The following is a 20,040-nucleotide window of genomic DNA, read 5'->3' on the forward strand; positions in this document are numbered from 1 at the left end:
ATTATTTGAATGTTCTAGGCTCCCAAATACCCGTGTAGAGGCCCTATTTGAGGTAAGGTTTCCTTTTGTGATTCAGTCTCCCTAGAACTTTCCCCTAACGCTTAGGAATAGGTAGAATTAGAATCACCATATGTCCTGGTTCACCCACAAGTCACTGCTTAACTATTAACAGCATCCCATTTCATTCTCAGAAGTGTCTGGTTTGAACAATACATTATATAGCCAGTTCAAATCTAGAGGCAAGGAAAGGAACATGGAAAAGAAGGTGTAGGGAAAAAAACTGTTCTTCCCCAGTGCTAGAATAGAATTGGCTTAACCTCACACCTCTGGGCCTTCCTTTCCCTGGGCTTTACCAAGTTCCCACTGACATTTTAGGCGCAAATGCCTCTGACTAGTGGGAAGATCACACAGGCCAGGGTGGGTGAAAGAAGCCCTCAGTGCAAGTGGCTTCTAAAAGGGAAGATATTTGGGAATTGGTGACTTTCTTTTTTTCTTTTTTTTTTTCAAAGATTTTATTTATTTGACAGAGAGAGACACAGTGAGAAAGGGAACACAAAGCAGGGGGAGTGGGAGAGGGAAAAACAGGCTTTCTGCTGAGCAGGGAGCCCGATGTGGGGCTCAATCCCAGGACCCTGGAATCATGACCTGAGCCGAAGGCAGACACTTAACAACTGAGCCACCCAGGTGCCGCATGGGAATTGGTGACTTTCAGCACTTATTCAAATTGCATAGATACCTCTATCCCCCAATAGAATGTTCTTAAATTTCCTCCTCCTAAGGGCATAGCAGAGGGAGGATAAGCCAGTACAGTAAGCCTAATTTCATACATATTTGTCTAACCCTGGTTAACTTCTTGAGCCCAAACTGCTATGAAGCCGACAGTGCCTCTGGTTCACTAATGTCATTGTTGACAAAGGCTGCCCACTGTGTTCCCCCTGTTGAAAGAAATAATTATTTTAGAGACATGCACATAGAAACACATTCCTTTTAAATCCCCCTACAAAAAAGGATTCAAACAGAATATAAATCATGCTCTACAATGAACTCTTGCCAGCAAGTATTCCCAAATGGCAAAGAGCTCTGTTTGAAAGAATAATGTACCATGTAATATATAAATAATATATATTAGTTTATATAATAAAATAAGATCTGAGAAGTCCAGCAGAGCTAGCACAACAATATTATTTACACAATTAATTGGCTCTCCTTGCCATACATGCGTTTGAGGAAGCCCTTCCCCCTTCTCTTTTTCAGAATTGTCCTCTCTTATGTAAATAAAAAAGTAAAATACAATCATTACCCCCCTAACACTCCAGGCTAGAGCCAGTGGGTGTTGACTATGGTAAGCCTAAGAGGCCAGGGTGCCAAATCTCATTGACAATGCATTCCCTCCACATGCCTGTCAGAGGAGCAGGGTTAGTCTCTCAGCTGAGGCTCTTTGACATTCATAATTGCTTTTCCCTCCAATATCCTTTTTATCAGTAAGTGAGAATGGCAGTATATATATCCTCCTGATGAGTTTTTCAAATGAAAATAAAGAAATGTCCAGTTACATTCATGTCTGAAAAGAGGAAACAGTTTTGGCTTTTCTTTTCCCTCAAATGTCTTCTGAATTGAAATATCTTTAATATAGCAGGCAAATAGCAAACTCCTAGAAAGGTGTATTAAAAATTAAAAGAAAAAAAAATCCCTCGGGAGGAGGCTTGTCTTGTAAGTCCCAAAGTAAACCTTTACTGTTAAAATCAATTGAATTTTTGAGACCTAACAATGTTATAAAAATTGTTGCCCTTTCAAGGAATATTCTTTTGATCTGCTAAGTAGTTTTCATTATACTTTCATCAAATTACTTTGTAGATGGGAAAATCTGGGCTCTTCAAAAGTGCTGTGTCTTTATTAAAAAAAAAAAAGATTCTTCAAACAGTTCAATGCAGTTTCTTCCTAATACAACTATTAGGTACTGGCACAAGTATAATTTTTTTCCTGCTAACACTTGAATATGCCTATATTATGTCTACATTGCTGTATTCATTTATTTAAATATGAGACAAACCTATGATGTAAGTGATTTTATTAATCTCATCTAATAGTTAAGAAAAAGAAAGGACAAATTATCTGGCAAGGTCATACATACAGCTATTAATGATGTACCTCTTAATTGCTGTGCTTTTTTGACCTCTTGGAAAGGAAAATTAGCATATTTTAAAGATACACCTGACCACTGAAAAGAAACATCTGAATTGAGTGTATATGAAATGTGTTTTTTAGGGTGTCATGCAATAGATTTGCTTATAAATAATTTTAAAAATCTAAAACACGGTTAACAAGTATGAAAATTAGGTTAAGCTAAGGGCACGGTTAATCGTGAAACAAGACAACCAGGTCCTAAATAATGGCTGCAATATTCGGAGCAAAAAAGATGAACTTTCCATGTTGCCAACATCATATCACATACCCAGAGCACTGCAGTTAGTGTGGTTTCCAGCTTTAAAAGGGATACAAGGGAAGCATACCAAACAGCAGCCGGCCTGTTAGTGGTGTGGAATGTGAGCTCAGGAATCTGATCCCTGGGTTCAAACCCAAACTCTTCTACTAACTACCCATGACTTTTAACAAGTTACTTCACCTGCCACTGCCATTGCTCTGTCACCTGGACAATGAGAATAATAATAATAATAACAACAACAACAGCAGCAGCAGATTTTACCAGGGTTGTTGGGAGGATTTAATGTGATCAAACATTAGTAAGGTACAAGATAAGTACTCAATGAATATTAACTATTAATATAAATATTTTTAAAGTTTAGAATAATGATGAGACTTGAAATAATCATAGATCAAGGAACAGATGAGCAGAATTTGAAGGAGAGGGGCTCAATTTCCATGGCCTACAGAGTCACAGACATTGAAGTCACTGGATTAAATTAAAGTAAAATACATTCTGGTTCAAAAGGGAAAGAACTTTGTGAAAATTAGAGCTTCCCAAAGGCAGAATTATCTTTTCAGAATTAGATATTTAGTTGGTATGGGAGACTCAAGGCATCTTACTTGAGATATCCTTTAAGGTTCTTTCAAAATTTGAGATTCCATGAAAACAAAATTGACCTTCGAAAATCATTGGAAGCAACTGCTCCTCCTATTGCAAAAGTCGGCTTTTGGCAGAGAAACCAGTCAACAATCTCTAATCATTTCATCCTTGAAGCCTAAAATTTTCAAAAAATTTCTAGCCTACATTGATTCTTCAATTCTGAACTACCAGAATTCCTGAAAATAAAATATGTTTATACCTGGAAAATATGCAGTCTAAAATTCTCTCTAGCTCTTTCAATTGACATTTTAATTCCAAACTAATTACCAATGCTGGAAGACTAAAGACCATATATTATATTGTTCTACTATACCTCATTATAGTATTTAGCATACTGATGGAAAGAGTAAATGCCCAGAAAACACTGATTTCCTGTCCCTACCTAAAGCACACTCTTTAATAGAAATCTCAGTATAAATCCAAGAAACCTGTTTTTAATAACTGCACTTTATTTACTCAAATAACCAAAAGCTAAAGAATAAAATTACCAATATATTTCATAAAGCAAAGAATGTCTAAGTTCTCAACATTGGCACATATGATAATAATTTCACTAGATTTACTTAGATCCTTTAACAATAAAAAAATTTTTTTGAGAAATGTTCCATTTTGAAAAGCTGTAAGATTTACCACCAGTTAAGTTTTCCCACACCAGAAGCATAATCTATATGGCTTCATTCAAAATTTAACTTCACAGGGTTACAAACATTTAGTTATAAGATGGAAAAGTTCTGAGGATCTAACGTACAGCATGATGACTATAGTTAATAATACCATAGTTGAGATTTCCTAAGAGAGTAGACCTTAAGTGTTCCCACCAGGAAAAAAAGGCAATTGTAAAGTGTTGGATGTGTAATTCACTTGGTTGGGATAATCATTTCACAACACATATGTATATCATCACAGTGTATACTTAAAATATATTACTTTGCAATATACAATATATATAATTTTATCAAATATACTTCAATAAAAATTTAATTTTATAAAAATGTGTACTATAGAATGCTTATTGAATTATATATTTGTTGTATGACACTGATTTCAGTATTAGAATAGTTGTTTTTTACTAATAGTTTGTAACAATTAACTTAGTATAAGAAATTGATTACATATAATTCACTCTGAAGATGCTTTTTCTTATTTCTTTGCGTAAATTAAAGTCCCTTTCTGTTTATGACCCTTGTTTTACTAAAGTAAAATCAAACTTTAAATATAACTTCTTTTATGTCCAAAAAATGAAGAACTCTCATTATAAGCCTCTTTAAACTTAAGAAATCTGTTTAAACTCCTGAACATTTTTTAAAAAACTGACTCTATTTTGAATTACAAAGAAACAGATATTTTTAGTTTTAACTTAGTACAACATAAAGGCAAAAGAATGCATAATTAATTATACTAACAAATGATTGCATTTTTCTCTCATCTGTTTACAGATAGATGAGAGAGACCATAATCCTAGATAAAACAAAATATTAACCTTTAAAAAATATCTTTTTTTTTTTTAAGATTTTCTTTATTTGACAGAGAGAGGCACAGCGAGAGAGGGAACACAAGCAGGGGGAGTGGGAGAGGGAGAGGGAGAAGCAGGCTTTCGCAGAGCAGGGAGCCCAATGCAGGGCTTGAACCCAGGACCCGGCGATCATGACCTGAGCTGAAGGCAGACACTTAACGACTGAGCCACCCAGGTGCCCCTAAAAAAATATTTTTTTTAATTTTATTTTATTTTATTATGTTATGTTAATCACCATACATTATTAGTTGTTTTTTTTATTATGTTATTTTAATCACAATACATTACATTATTAGTTTTTGATGTAGTGATCCACAATTCATTGTTTTCATATAACACCCAGTGTTCCATGCAGTACGTGCCCTCCTTAATACCCATCACCGGGCTAACCTATTCCCCAACCTCCCTCCCCTCTAAAGCCCTCAGTTTCTCAGAGTCCATAGTCTCTCATGGTTCATCTCCCCCTCTGATTTCCCCCCTTCATTTTCCCCTTCCTTCTCCTAATGTCCTCCATGCTATTCCTTATGTTCCACAAATACGTGAAACCATATGATAATTGACTTTCTCTGCTTGGCTTATTTCACTTAGCAAAATTTCCTCCAGTCCCATCCATGTTGATGTAAAAGTTGGGTATCCATCCTTTCTGATGGCTGAGTAATATTCCATTGTATATATGGACCAGACCTTCTTTATCCATTCATCTGTTGAAGGGCATCTCGGCTCTTTCCACAGTTTGGCTATTGCGGACATTGCTGCTATGAACATTGGGGTGCATATGGCCCTTCTTTTCACTACATCTGTGTCTTTGGGGTAAATACCCAGTAGTGCAATTGTTGGGTCATAGGGTAGCTCTATTTTTATTTTTTTGAGGAACCTCCACACTGTTTTCCAAAGTGGCTGTACCAACTTGTATTCCCACCAACAGTGTAAGAGGGTTCCCCTTTCTCCACAACCTCTCCAACATTTGTTGTTTCTTGCCCTGTTCATATTTGCCATTCTAACTGGTGTAAGGTGGTATCTCAGTGTGGTTTTGATTTGAATTTCCCTGATGGCTAATGATGATGAATATTTTTTCAAGCGTCTGTTAGCCATTTGTATGTCTCCTTCAGAGAAGTATCTGTTCATGTCTTCTGCCCATTTTTTGATTTGATTATTTGTTTTTTGGGTGTTGAGTTTGAGAAGTTCTTTATAGATCTTGGATACCAGCGTTTTATCTATAGTGTCATTTGCAAATATCTTCTCCCATTCTGTGGGTTGCTTCTTTATTTTGTTGACTGTTTCCTTTGCTGTGCAGAAGCTTTTTATCTTGATGAAGTCCCAAAAGTTCATTTTTATTTTTGTTTCACTAGCCTTTGGAGATGTGTCTTGAAAGAAGTTGCTGTGGCCTCTGTCAAAGAGGTTACTGCCTATGTTCTTCTCTAGAATTTTGATGGATTCCTGTGTCACACTGAGGTCTTTCATACATTTTCAGTTTATGTTTGTGTATGGTGTTAGAGAATGGTAAAGTTTCATTCTTCTGTATATAGCTGTCCAATTTTCCCAGCACCATTTATTGAAGAGACTGTCTTTTTTCCATTGCATATTTTATCCTGCTTTGTCGAAGATTATTTGACCATAGAGTTGAGGGTCCATATCCGGGCTCTGTATTTTGTTCCATTGGTCTATATGTCTGTTTTGTGCCAGTACCATGCTGTCTTCGTGATCACTGCCTTGTAATATAGCTTGAAATCGGGCAACGGGATGACCCCAGCTTTGTTTTTCTTTTTCAACATTTCCTTGGAGATTCGGGGTCTTTTCTGATTCCATACAAATTTTAGGATTGTTTGTTCCAGCACTTTGAAAAATGTCATTGGAACTTTGATCGGGATGTCATTGAAGGTATAGATTACTCTGGGTCGCATAGACATTTTAACAATGTTTATTCTTCCAATCCATGGGCATGGAATATTTTTCCATCCTTTTGTGTCTTCTTCAATTTCTTTCATGAGTGTTCTGTAGTTCCTAGAGTATAGATCTTTTACCTCTTTGGTTAGGTTTATTCCAAGGTATCTTATGGTTTTTGGTGCTATTGTAAATGAGTCGTTTCTCTAATTTCTCTTTCTACAGTTGCATTGTTAGTGTATAAGAAAGCAACTGATTTCTGTGCATTGATTTTGAATCCTACCACATTACTAAATTGCCGTATGAGTTCTAGTAATTGGGCGGGGGGAATCTTTTGGGTTTCCACATAAAGTATCATGTCATCTGCGAAGAGAGAGAGTTTGACTTCTTCTTTGCTAATTTGAATACTTTTTATTTATTTTTGTTGTCTGATTGCTCTTGCTAGGACTTCTAGTACTATGTTGAACAATAGTGGCAAGAGCGGGCATCCTTGAAGCGTTCCTGATCTTAAGGGAAAGGCTCTCAGTTTTTCCCCATGGAGGATGATATTCACTGTGGGTTTTTCATAGATGGGTTTTATGAACTTGAGGAATGTTCCCTCTATCCTTGCACTCTGAAGAGTATTAATCAGGAAGGATGCTGTATTTTGTCAAATGCTTTTTCTGCATCAGTTGAGAGGACCATAGGTTCTTCTCTCTCCTCTTATTAATGTGTTCTATCACAATGATTGATTTGCAAATGTTGAACCACCCTTGCATCTCGGGGATAAATCCCACTTGGTCGTGGTGGATGATCCTCTAATATATTGTTGGATCCTATTAGTTAGGATTTTTTTTTTTTTTTGAGAATTTTGGAATCCATATTCATCAGGGATATCGGTCTGAAATTGTCCTTTTTGATGGAGTTTTTGCCTGGTTTGGGGATTGAGGTAATGCTAGCCTCATAGAATGACTCTGGAAACTTTACTTCTGTTTCTATTTTTTGAAATAGTTCAGGAGAAGAGGTATTATTTCTTCTTTGAATGTTTGGTAGAATTCCCCAGGGAATCCATCAGGCCCTGGACTCTTGTTTTTTGATCACTGCTTCAAACTCTTTACTGTTTATTGGCTTATTCAGGTTGTCAATTTCTTCCTGTTTCAGTCTTGGCAGTTTATAGGTTTCCCGGAAGGCATCCATTTCGTCCAGGTTGCTTAATTTATTGGCATATAGTTGTTGATAATAATTTCTTTTTTTTTAAAGATTTTATTTATTTATTCATGAGAGAGAGAGAGAGGCACAGGGAGAAGCAGGCTCCCGAGGAGCAGGGAGCCCGATGCGGGACTCGATCCCAGGACCCTGGGATCATGACCTGAGCCGAAGGCAGACGCTTAACCATCTGAGCCACCCAGGCGCCCTGTTGATAATAATTTCTAATAATTGTTTCTATTTCCTTGGTGTTAGTCATGATTTCTCCCCTTTCATTCATATGGATTTTGGTCCTTTCTCTTTTCTTTTGGATAAGTCTGGCCAGTGGTTTATCGATCTAATTAATTCTTTCAAAGAACCACCTTCTAGTTTCATTGATCTGATCTACTGTGTTTCTGGTTTCTAATTCATTGATCTCTGCTCTAATCTTAATTATTTCTCTTCTAATGCATGGCTTAGGCATCGTTGGTTGTTTTTCCTCTAGTTCTTTAAGGTGTAAAGTTAGTTGGTGAATTCGGCATTTTTCTATTTTTTTGAGTGAGGCTTGGATGGCTATGTATTTCCCCCTTAGGACCACCCTTGCAGTATCCCATATATTTTGAACTGATGTATTTTCCTTCTCATTGGTTTCCATGAATTGTTTAAGTTCTTTGATTTCTTGGTTGACCCAAACATTATTGAGCAGAGTGGTCCTTAGCTTCCAAGTGTTTGAATTTCTTCCAATTTTTTTCTTGTGATTGAGGTCCAGTTTTAAAGCATTATGGTCTGAGAATATGCAGTGAATAATCTCAATCTTTTGGTATCGGTTGAGACCTCACTTGTGACCCAGTATGTGGTCTATTCTGGAGAAAGTTCCATGTGCACTTGAGAAGAATAAGTATTCTGTTGTTTTAGGGTGGAATGTTCTGTATGTATCTATGAGGTCCATCTGGTCCAATGTGTCATTCAAAGTTCTTGTTTCTTTGTTGATTTTCTGCTTAGATGATCTGTCTATTGCTGAGAGTGGAGTATTGAGGTCTCCTACAATTAACGTATTGTTATCAATATGACTATTTTGGTTAACAGTTGGCTTATGTAGATGGCTGCTCCCATGTTGGGGGTGTAGATATTTACAATTGTTAGATATTCTTGTTGGATATACCCTTTAAGAATGATATAGTGTCCTTCTGTGTCTCTAACTAGTCTTTAGCTTAAAATCTAATTTGTCTGATATAAGCATTGCTACCCCGGCTTTCTTTTGAGGTCCGTTGGCATGGAAAATGGATCTCCATCCCTTCACTTTCAGTCTGGATGTATCTTTAGGTTCAAAATGAGTCTCTTGTAGACAGCATATGGATGGGTCCTATCTTTTTATCCAATCTATAACCCTGTGCTGTTTTATGGGAGCATTTAGGCTGTTCACATTGAGAGTGATTATTGAAAGATAAGAATTTATTGTCATCATGTTGCCTGTGAAGTCCTTGTTTCTATAGATTGTAAATTTCTGTTCTATATCGCTCTTGGGGTCTTTCCCCTTTTATAGAACCCCCCCTTAATATTTTTTGCAGGGCCAGCTTAGTGGTCACATATTCTTTCAGTTTCTTTCAGTCTTGGAAGCTCTGCATCTCTCCATTCATTCTAAATGACAGCCTTGCTGGATAAAGTATTCTTGGTGTATGTTCTTCTCGTTTAGTACCCTGAATATGTCTCGCCAGGCCTTTTTGGCTTGCCAGGTCTCTGGGGATAGATCTGATGTTATTCTGATGTTCCTCCCTCTGTACGTAAGGAATCTCTTCCCCCTAACTGCCCTTAAGATGGTTTCCGTGGTTCTAAGATTTGCAAGTTTTACTATTACATGCCGTGGTGTTGGCCTGTTTTCCTTGATCTTGGGAGAGGTCCTCTCTGCCTCTAGAACATGAATGTTTGTTTTATTCCCCAGATTAGGGAAATTCTCAGCTACGATTTGCTCAAATATATCTTCTAGTCCTCTCTCTCTCTCTCCACCCCCTCAGGGATCCCAATAAGTCTGACATTAGAACATTTCATGGTGTCACTTATTTTTCTGATTCTATTTTCATGGATTTTGAATTGTTTTTCCCTGGCCTCCTCTTTTTCCTTCTCTTCTATCAATTGGTCTTCTAGATCACTAATTCGTTCTTCTGCCTCACTTACCCTAGCTGTTAGATTATCTAGATTAGATTTGATCTCACTGATAGCATTTTTAAGTTCTGCCAGTTCAGCTTTCATTCTGCCCTCTATGTTGCCATTAATCGATTTCTCCATTTTAGCTATTGTCTTCATAACTGCTACCCCGAATTCCAATTCTGACATCTTGGTTATATCAGTATCCATTTGTAAATCTGTGGCAGAAGTCACAGTCTCTGAGTCTTTCCTATTTTGCAGGTTCCTCCTCGTACTCATTTTGTTGAGAGGTGGTTGAAGGAATGTACAGAGTTCAAATTATTGACCACAACCCAAGCAAGATGCACCTGTTTTATAGGGACCTTAGGGTTATTGGCCTCTTGTTCTCCCAGCCTGTCTTCTGGGGGAGGGGCCTGCCGCACTGTTACTCAGGCAACCCTGTTTAGGCAGAGTTGTCCTGCCCCCTGTCGGGGGGAATGGGTTCAGTGAAAAACGATTTTGGGGGGCTTTTGCTCTCTGGCAGCTTTTTCCAGTGGCTTTCCGTGTCTCTTCCGAGAGTCAGAGCAGAAGATATAGTTTCCAACCCTCTGCCTCAGAGCAGTGAGATTGCAGTCTGTTCATCAAGGAGATCTCCAGGCCGCACTATCTCCATTTCTTTCTATGCTGCTATAAATTGCAGCATGCTGGGTTGTGCACCCCTCAGCAGGGTTCCCAGTCCTCGCCTCCAGGTCAGGGCACATCTCTGCCCTTTGTGCTTCTGTTATCCCCAACCGCCCCCAGTTCACATGTGCGGCCCTGCTGCTCCAGGTTTCAGTCCAGGGGCTGCCCTAAAGTCCTTTCCCTGTGGCTACCAGTCTGCAAGTCTGTGCCCTGTCCCAGCACAGGAGGCTTTTGCGCTCCTGTGTTATTTCACCTTTCCGGCGCCAGCACTTATGGCCGCTCCCTCCCCCTTCTGTTTATCTTCTGATATGTGCAGAATCACGGCTCCCCTCTTCATACCTCGAAACCAACCACTTGCGATATTTTGTTTGTAGAGATCCAGATCTATCTTCTTACATCTCAGGCTGATTCCATGGGTGTTCAGAGTGGTCTGGTAGATATCCAGCTCAATTCTGGGGACGGGTTGTAATAGGGTCCCCTACTCCTCTGCCATCTTTTCCAGGGCTCATAGCCTGGGAATATTCTTGAAGCATAATTTCCAAACCTTAAGCTTCTCAGTTTGATGAAATTGCTGCTGAATATCTGTGAACAACCTCAGGGCAGATCACCTTCTCCTAACATATTACTTTCTTTAGGAGAAATCTATCTGGTAATATACCCTAGCCCCTCACAATGATGGAGTTTTGGATATAGATGGAGTTCGTTGGGGTGAGATCTGGAGCCCACCCCCAAGAAGGAACTCTGGAGATGTCTTTGGTGCAAACGGGTGGTTTATTAAAGCCCGGGGACAGGACCCATGGGCAGAAAGAGCTGCTGCCCTAAAAAATAAATCTTAACACTAAGTTCTCAGTATAGAGCTCTCCAAAAAACAAAAACCTAGTAGTAAAAAAATATGAGTTTTTGAGTCATAATGGCTGAATTTGAATCCAGGATCCATCAGTTAGGTAAACTTTAGTAAGTTACTTACTCTCCCTAAACTTCAGTTTTCTGACCTGTAAAGGGGGTTTAACAATACTATTTTATCCTTGTAAAACTGTGATCCCTGAAGACATAAAGCATCTAAATCATTTTGAATTTATTCTTGGCATATAGTAAGCATTATGTAATTATTTTAAATTACAGTTAACATTAGTAGCATCTGCTTACTCATAGTTCATTTTATGATAATAACCCTGACAGGCAAACAAGCCATTTAAATAACAGAGTGTAAACCAAATTTGTACTGAGAGCTTTCTTGGTGTCCTAATATTCCACAGAACATATTATCCTCACAAAGGGAAAAGAATAGAACCCAGAGCTTCCTCAGACCATGGCTCTCTTCTTTGTGTGACAGGAATGACTAATCAAAAGTCAGGATAATAATGTGAGGCCATGTTTCTGCTGCTCTACAACTGTAGGTTCTGGAACCCAGTAAAGAACAAACTGAGCCAGGACTTATAAGAGAGACCCATATAATACTGCTATCTAAACCAGTGGTCTCCAAAATCAGAGAAGAAAAAAACCATTTTGAACATGTACCCTGAAATAAATACATAATTTATGTATATGACCTACTGTACTGACAAAGTACATTAGAAAACATTCTGAGGAAAAGATTAACAGCAGATCTGAACTTTTCTCTAAACACTGTCTCCTTGGAAACATTTTGGGCTATGATAAATGGGGAAAGCCAGCTGTGTTTCCAGGCAACATTGTTTATTATTGGTGGAATGCATCTGGACCAGGAGGGTTATGAGTGCACTACAATATCATTCAAGACGCACAGACCTCAGTTTCCTGTGTGCCGTGTGTTCTCACAACTGAGGGCATCCTTTGAGGAGATTGGGGCTGCTACCAAGATCCTGGTTCCTGTGGAGCATGAGCCTTATGCAAGGCAAGGTAGTCCATGCCTACCCATATGGTTTACTCATCTTGAAACTGAATTACTACATGGGGGGGCAAGGGAGAGGAGGTGGGAAATGATTCCTAACCAACCAGAGGGATCCCCACAGAAGGACCTGATATTAACCTATTGACCTGTCCTCTATGATTCTGCTCAGTCAAGTGAACCTGTTGCCAGATGATGGCCTCTTGTATCATATTAGTGTGAGTCTCAAGACAAAACCACAGTCCACTTTGGTTATCATGGAGATATATGCACACACGTGTATATTATTTCCTTCCTCTAAGCTAATGGATTATTTTAAGCACTACACCTTTGAGTAAACTGCTTGGGTTAACACACTTTTCAGAATTTTGGGGGTATATTCTTTGTAACAAGTTTAGGATACTCACTTTTTTTCCTTTGTGATCTTCTGATGTTTTTGACAGATCCTTGTCTTTGGTCATTGTAAACCTTTGGCTTTCTCTGCAACTAATATTGCAGGCAGGCATTTTTATTTTTATTTATTTATTTTTATTAAGTTTTGTATTTTAATTCCAGTATAGTTAACATACAGTGTTATATTAATTTCAGGTGTATGATATAGTGATTCAATAATTCTATACATTAGTCAGTGTTCCATGAACCCCAATGTTTATAGCAGCATTATCAACAATAGCCAAACTATGGAAAAAGCCCAACTGTCCATTAACTGATGAATGGATGAAGATGTGGGGTGTGTGTGTGTGTGTGTGTGTGTGTGTGTGTGTGTGTGTATAATATTATACATGAAACAGAACATGAACACAGGGGAAGGTAAAAAAAAAAAAGAGAGTGGGGAGCGCGAAGCAAACCAAAAGAGACTCTTGACTACAGAGAACAAACTAAGGGTTGATGGAAGGAGTGGGTGGGGAATGGGCTAGATGGGTGATGGGTATTGAGGGCACTTGTGAAGAGCACTGGGTGTTATATGTAAGTGATGAATCACAAATTCTATACCTGAAATCAATTTTACCATATATGTTAACTAGAATTTAAATAGAAACTTGAAATTAAAAAAAAAATAGTCAGTGCTCAACATGATAAGTATACTCTTTAATCCCCATCATCTATTTCACCTATCCCTCTACCCATTTCCCCTCTGGTAACCATCAGTTTGTTCTCTATAGTTAAAAGTCTGTTTCTTGGTTTGTTCCTCTCTATTTTTCCTTTGCTTGTTTGTTTTGTTTCTTAAATTCTACATATGTGTGAGATCATATGGTATTTGTCTTTCTTTGACAGACTTATTTCACTTAGCATTATACTCTCATCCATCCATACTTTGCAAATGGCAAGATTTCATTCCTTTTTATGGCTGAATAATATTTCATTGTATATATATACTATATCTTCTTTATCCATTCATCAACTGATGGCCACTTGAGCTGCTTCCATAGTTGGGCTACTGTAAATAATGCTGCTATTAACATAGGGGTGCATGTATCTTTGACTCAGTGTTTTTGTATTCTTAGGTAAATACCCACTGCCAGATCATAGGGTAGTTCTATTTTTAACTTTTTGAGGAAACTCCATACTGTTTTCCACAGTGGCTGCACCAGTTTGCATTCCCACCAACAGTGCAAGGGGGGGTTTCTATATAATCACATCTCTGCCAACACTTGTTGTTGCTTGTGTTTTTGATTTTAGCCATTCTGACAGGTGTGAGGTGATATCTCATTGTAGTTTTGGTTTGCACTTCCCTAATGATGAGTGATGTGCATCTTTTCATGTGTCTGTTGGCCATCTGGATGTCTTCTTTAGAGAAATGTCCATTGATGTCTTCTCCCGATTTTTTAAAGATTTATTTATTTTTTAGAGAGAGACAGTGTGCACATGAGTGGGGGAGGGGCAGAGGGAGAGAGAGAAATTCAAGCAGACTCCCCACTGAACGTGGAGCCTGATGCAGGGCTTGATTTCACGACCCTGCCATCATGACCTGAGCCAAAATCAAGAATCGGACATTTAAGTGACTGAGACACCAGGCACCTGTTCATGTCTTCTGCCCATTTTTTAATTGGATTATTTGGTTTTGGGGTATTGAGTTGTATCAGTTCTTTATATATTTTGGGTACTAAACCTTTATCAGGTATATCATTTGCAAGTATCTTCTCCCATTCAGTAGTTTGCCTTTATTTTTATTAATTGTTTCCTTCACTGTGCAGAAGCCTTCTATTTTGATGCCATACCAATAGTTTATTTTGCTTTTATTTCCCTTCCTTCAGGAAGCATATCTGGAAAAATGTTGCTATGGGCTGTGAGGCCTTTTTAAACTAAAAACTGGTAACTCCATTCTTACAAATCCTGTAGCAGCAAGACATAAGGAATTCCTAAAAATACAAAAACTAAAATACCAGTAAGAAATCTTCACTTCTTATTAACTTTCTCTTAGAGAGTATCAGGATATAACTATAGAGGGGTGCCTGGGTGGCTCCGTCAGTTTAGCATCCAACTCTTGATTTCAGCTCAGGTCATGATCTCAGGGTTGTGAGATCATGTTCAACATCGGTCTCCATGCTGGGCATGGAGCCTGTTTAAGATTCTCTCTCTCTCCCCCTCTCCCTCTGCCACTCCCCTCCATCTCCTTCTCTCTTAAAAAGAAATCAGATGGGAGATGAACCATGAGAGACTATGGACTCTGAGAAACAAACTGAGGGTTCTAGAGGGGAGGGAGGTGGGGGGATGGGTTATCCTGGTGATGGGTATTAAAGAGGGCACGTACTGAATGGAGCACTGGGTGTTATACACAAAACAATGAATCATGGAACACTACATCAAAAACTAATGATGTACTGTATGGTGACTAACATAACATACTTTTTTAAAAAAGGATATAACTATAGAGGACTTTAAAAATTGCAATATTGTGGGGGCACCTGGGTGGCTCAGTCGGTTAACTATCTGACTTTAACTATCTGGTTCAGGTCATGGTCTCAGGGTCCTGGGATCAAGCCCCACAGTGGTCTCCACACTCAGCAGGGAGTCTGCTTCTCTCTCTTTCTCCCTCTCTCTGTGCCCCTCCACCTGCTCACTCTCTCTCAAATAAATAAATACATCTTTAAAAAAACCTGCAACACTGTGGGAGAAGCAACTCAGTTTTATTTTTTTTTAAAGATTTTACTTATTTATTTGAGAGGGAGAGAGAGCACAAGCAGAAAGAATGGGAGAGGGAAAAGCAGGCTCCCCACAGAGCAGGTAGCCAGATGTGGGGCCTGACCCCAGGACCCTAGAATCATGACCCAAGCTGAAGGCAGACACCTAACCAACTAAGCCACCCAGGTGACCCAACTCTTTCAGTTTTAATACACCTTTATACTACTTTCATTAAAATATGCTATGCTAAAAGTAGAACTATATCTTCATTCTTGAGACTACCCTCAATTCCAAGTAACCAAATAATTTTACCACTTCCTATGAAAATTCCTATAGATTTATCTTTAATTACCCCATTTTTAGGTATACATGTTTTTAAAAATATTTAAAAATATTTTTTAAACTTACCCTGAAACATGCAACATCAGCAGCATGTAGAAGATAAAGAAGAGATTATGAGTATACCAGAAGATGTCATAGTTGGAAACTCTGAAAAAACAAATAACTTCATTTCAATTCTACTTTACATTCCATCATTTCAGACACATGTCACAATTGAAGAAAGTTAAAATAGGAGTTATCTCAGATTTATCTATTAGTATCAAAGTATTAACACACCATGCAGAGAAAACTGACAAAATTGTAACTAACACTTTATAATTTTGAAGGTTCTTTGTATTTCAAATAAAGATACATGGAAAGAATTAAAAGAAAATGTTTATTTTAAAGTTATGATGATATAAGATTGAGGAGTAGGTTACAGGCTGCTAATATGTACTTTTACTGTCCTTTTGATCAATATTCTCAATTTCCAAATGCTATCTAAAACAAATAATGCTCCTATCCCAATACATATTGTAAGAGTAGTCCAAAGGGAAGTCAAATTGAGAGAAATTAAAGAAATGCTCATTAAAGTTTTCTATTGTTTTCCTGAACAGCATATATGTTAAAAATTAACACCTTGGTGTTACTTACTGCCCTAGGGGAGAAACAAGAGTCTGAAAAGGAAGGGGTATGATAAGCACAATCTATGAAATTTTTGAGAAAAGTAAAAATACTAACAGTTACTTTATTTCATATGCCTGGGTGGATATTCATATTAGAATCTTGGAGGTGGAGGGCAGAAATTGGTGAAAGCTTCTTAGAGGATTCTGTTACAACCCCTAGAACCTTTTAGAACCCCTGATTTAGGCAGTATCTGATTGATTGACATTTACTTCATCCACAGCTTTTGCTATCATAAACAAGATCATTAACATCTTCACAACATATGACTTTTTGCACATATCTGATTCTTTTTGAACCTAAATTCCTAGAAATGGAATTGCTACATCAAGGACACACATTTTGTTTTTGATACGCATTGCCCATTGCTCTCTGAAACCATTTATCAATTACAAACCCCACTGTAGAGGAGGAGAGCCTGTTACTCCAAACCCAGACTCCACTTGATATATTTTCATTATTTTGTATTAAGTGGAATTGGTTATTATTTCCTTCCTGTGTTATTTGCTTTTAATTCTTCTGTGATTTATCTCTTCATTATCCATTTCTATAGTGTATTTTTCTTAATTGTTGTGTGTAAACTATTTAAATTTTAAGCATGTACTAGTTCCATATAATTACAATAATTTATTATTGGGCAAAATTCCTCCTAAATTTTTAATGACATCAATTTTTTTACAGTTACCTCTAATTTATCTAGAATTTCATTCACATAAGCCTTATTTTCCTCATAACTTTGTAATGGCATCTTTATTATTCAGCAGCCTCATATATATAGCAAAGTGTCTTCCAGGGCTTTCTATCAACTCTGTCATTAGGTCCAATTCCTTGGTCATTTTTTTTTCTTTTTTAGAGTTTTATTGAAGAGTAACTAATTCACAAAAAGAAACCACTCATATTTAATGTATACAATTTGAGGAATTTGGATACATGCATGCCCCCACAATATCATCACTACAATCAATATAATAAACATAGCCATCACCTCCAGTTTCCCTTGTGTCCCTTTGCTTTTTTGTTTTTGTTTTTGTATAAGACCATTTAAGATCTACCCTCTTAACAAATTTTTGAGTGCACATCATAGACACCATGTTGCACAGCAGATCTCTGAACTTATTCATCTTTTTTTATTATGTTAATCACCATACATTACATCATTAATTTTTGATGTAATGTTCCATGATAATTGTTGACGTATAACACCCAGTGCTCCATGCAGAATGTGCCCTCTTTAATACCAAAGAGGGTCAATTCCTTGGTCATTTTTGCAGTTAAGTCCTCTTCTGTTTTAAGTTACTGAAGTTTAATCATGTTAATGTTTAGTAAGCAACCGTCCCGCTTTTACTCCTCTCTGGAACATGTACTTGGATGTTCCCTCAGATGAACTTTAGAACTGTTTTGCTGAGTTCAAAAACAAATTTTAGAACTGTTTTGCTAAGTTCAAAAACAATTTTGATTGGAATTGCAACAACCTATAATATGATTGAGGAAGAACTCCATCTTTATGGAGTTATGGAATAAAGACAGTCTTTATTCAAAAATCTCTACTTATTTCTCTCAGTGAAGATCTGTTTTTTTATATAGCTTTCAATAGTTTCTTATTAAGTTTATTTCTAGATATTCTATGTTTTTGTTGCAGTTGTGAGTGGTACTTTTTTATTTTATTCAATTTCCAAACTGATAATAGCTGTTATATAAAAGCCACTTTTAATATTTTTTTATGTTCATTTACCTATTCTGATTCTTTAATTTGGTATAATACTATTTTTTCCCATAGTTCTCTTGGATTTTCTGGCTAGACAATTACATGTACCTTTCTGGAAATAATGATAACTTGTTGTTGCATTCTTTTTAATAATTCTATTTCTAATAATTATAAATGTTTAATTTCTTATCATATATAAATAATGGCAGAATTAAAAATATCACTGGTTTTTTTCATAATTTTCTTAGGAATGTATCTTATATTTCTTTGGTAAGTGTGATCTCAGCTCTAGTTTTCATATTTTTTAATTCTATAAAGGAAATTAATTCCTAGTTTATTCGACTTATTCTAATTCAAACTAGAGCTCAGACTTAATTACCACCTTTTAAAAATCTATTGAGATGAAAATATGTTTGTATTCCTGTCACCTACTATTAAAATATATTACTTATTTTCATAGATTGACCACAAATGGACCATTGGTGAATTACTAGACTATATTCAACTACTCAAACTATGAAGCCATTTATTCACTTCATTTCTCTAATGCTTTATTTCCTCACTGGTAAAGAGAAAAGGTAAAAGATTATCTCCATTATCCATGGAATCCATGGGGATTCCATGATTCCCCCAGGGGTGCATGGGTGGCTCAGTCATTTAAAGCATTGACTCTTGATTTCAGCTCAGGTCATGATCTCAGGGTTGTGAGATCAAGCCCCATGTCAGGCTCCGCACCAGCAGGCAATCTGTTTGAGGATTCTCTCTCTCCCTCTCCCTCAACTCCTCCCTCCCTGCCTCCCCCACCGCCATCTCTATCGCTCTAAAATAAATCTTTAGGAAAAAAAAAAAAAAAGAATTCCATGGTTCCCCCAATAAAGGTTGGAGAAAAGTAGAGTTGGTTTTATAATATCTTTTAAGAAATGAAAAACAGGGCACCTGACTGGCACAGTCAGTTAAGTGACCAACTCTTGATTTCAGCTCAGGTCATTATCTATCTCAGCGTTCTGCAAATGAACCCCAAGTTGGGCTCTGTACTCAGCGTGAAATCTGCTTGGGATTCTCTCTCTCCCTCTCTCTCTCTGCCCCTCCCCCCACTCACACGAGTGCATTCTCTCTCTAAAATAAATAAATCTTTAACAAAAAGAAAGAAATGAAAAACTGAAGATTAATAAACATTCACTGAATTATTATGAGCACAAATGTAATGACTCAGTTGAAAATAGAAGCTGATCTTTATATTCCATTTTATAAAACTATATCTCAATTAAAGACTTTTTTTCTAGATGTAGAACACTCATATATCTTCAATCTTTCAAATAAATATCAGATGCCCTAATTTTCCTTCAAGAATACCTAAAACTGAAAAATGAAAGTTTTTTAATGAAGAAAAGTCTTAAAAATGTGCTTACTCTGAAAAACAAACTGAGGGTTCTGGAGGAGAGGTGGGTGGGGGGATGGGTTAGCCTGGTGATGGGTATTGAGGAGGGCACGTTCTGCATGGAGCACTGGGTGTTATGAACAAACAATGAATCATGGAACACTGCACCAAAAACTAATGATGTAATATATGGTGATTAACATAACAATAAAAAAATTAAAAAAAAATGTGCTTACAGTTTGACCCAGTCATTGTACATCTAGATTTTTTTCTTAAGACATAACTGAAAAAGTATGTGTTCAGAAGTGCAAGGATAGACTCATTTTAATACTCTGTTGGGTAGGGGCGTCTGGGTGGCTCAGTCAGTTAAGAATCAGACTCTTGATTTCAGCTCAGGTAATGATCTCAGAATCATGGGATTGAGCCCCATGTTCGGCTCTGCGCTCAGTGCAGAGTCTGTTTGAGATTCTCTCTCTTCCTCTCCTTCTGCTCCCCCCACCCCAGCCAGCTTGCTTGC

At 37.3% G+C, this 20,040-nt stretch overlaps 1 protein-coding gene across 2 annotated transcripts in view; it reads right to left on the reverse strand.

Annotated features, from left to right (window-relative positions):
* NOX4 (NADPH oxidase 4) overlaps positions 1-20,040 on the reverse strand; it is a 179,082-nt gene that overhangs the window by 110,165 nt on the left and 48,877 nt on the right. For both annotated transcript variants that reach the window (XM_028091716.2, XM_028091715.2), the window contains exon 8: positions 15,844-15,924. In XM_028091716.2, the coding sequence (XP_027947517.2) occupies positions 15,844-15,924 (81 nt within the window). The remainder of the gene's footprint in view (positions 1-15,843; positions 15,925-20,040) is intronic.

This window comes from Eumetopias jubatus, unplaced genomic scaffold (assembly GCF_037043125.1).
Source record: "Eumetopias jubatus isolate StellerSeaLion01/CBP00866 unplaced genomic scaffold, mEumJub1_p1.0 scaffold_13, whole genome shotgun sequence".
NCBI classification, from domain to species: Eukaryota; Metazoa; Chordata; class Mammalia; order Carnivora; family Otariidae; genus Eumetopias; species Eumetopias jubatus.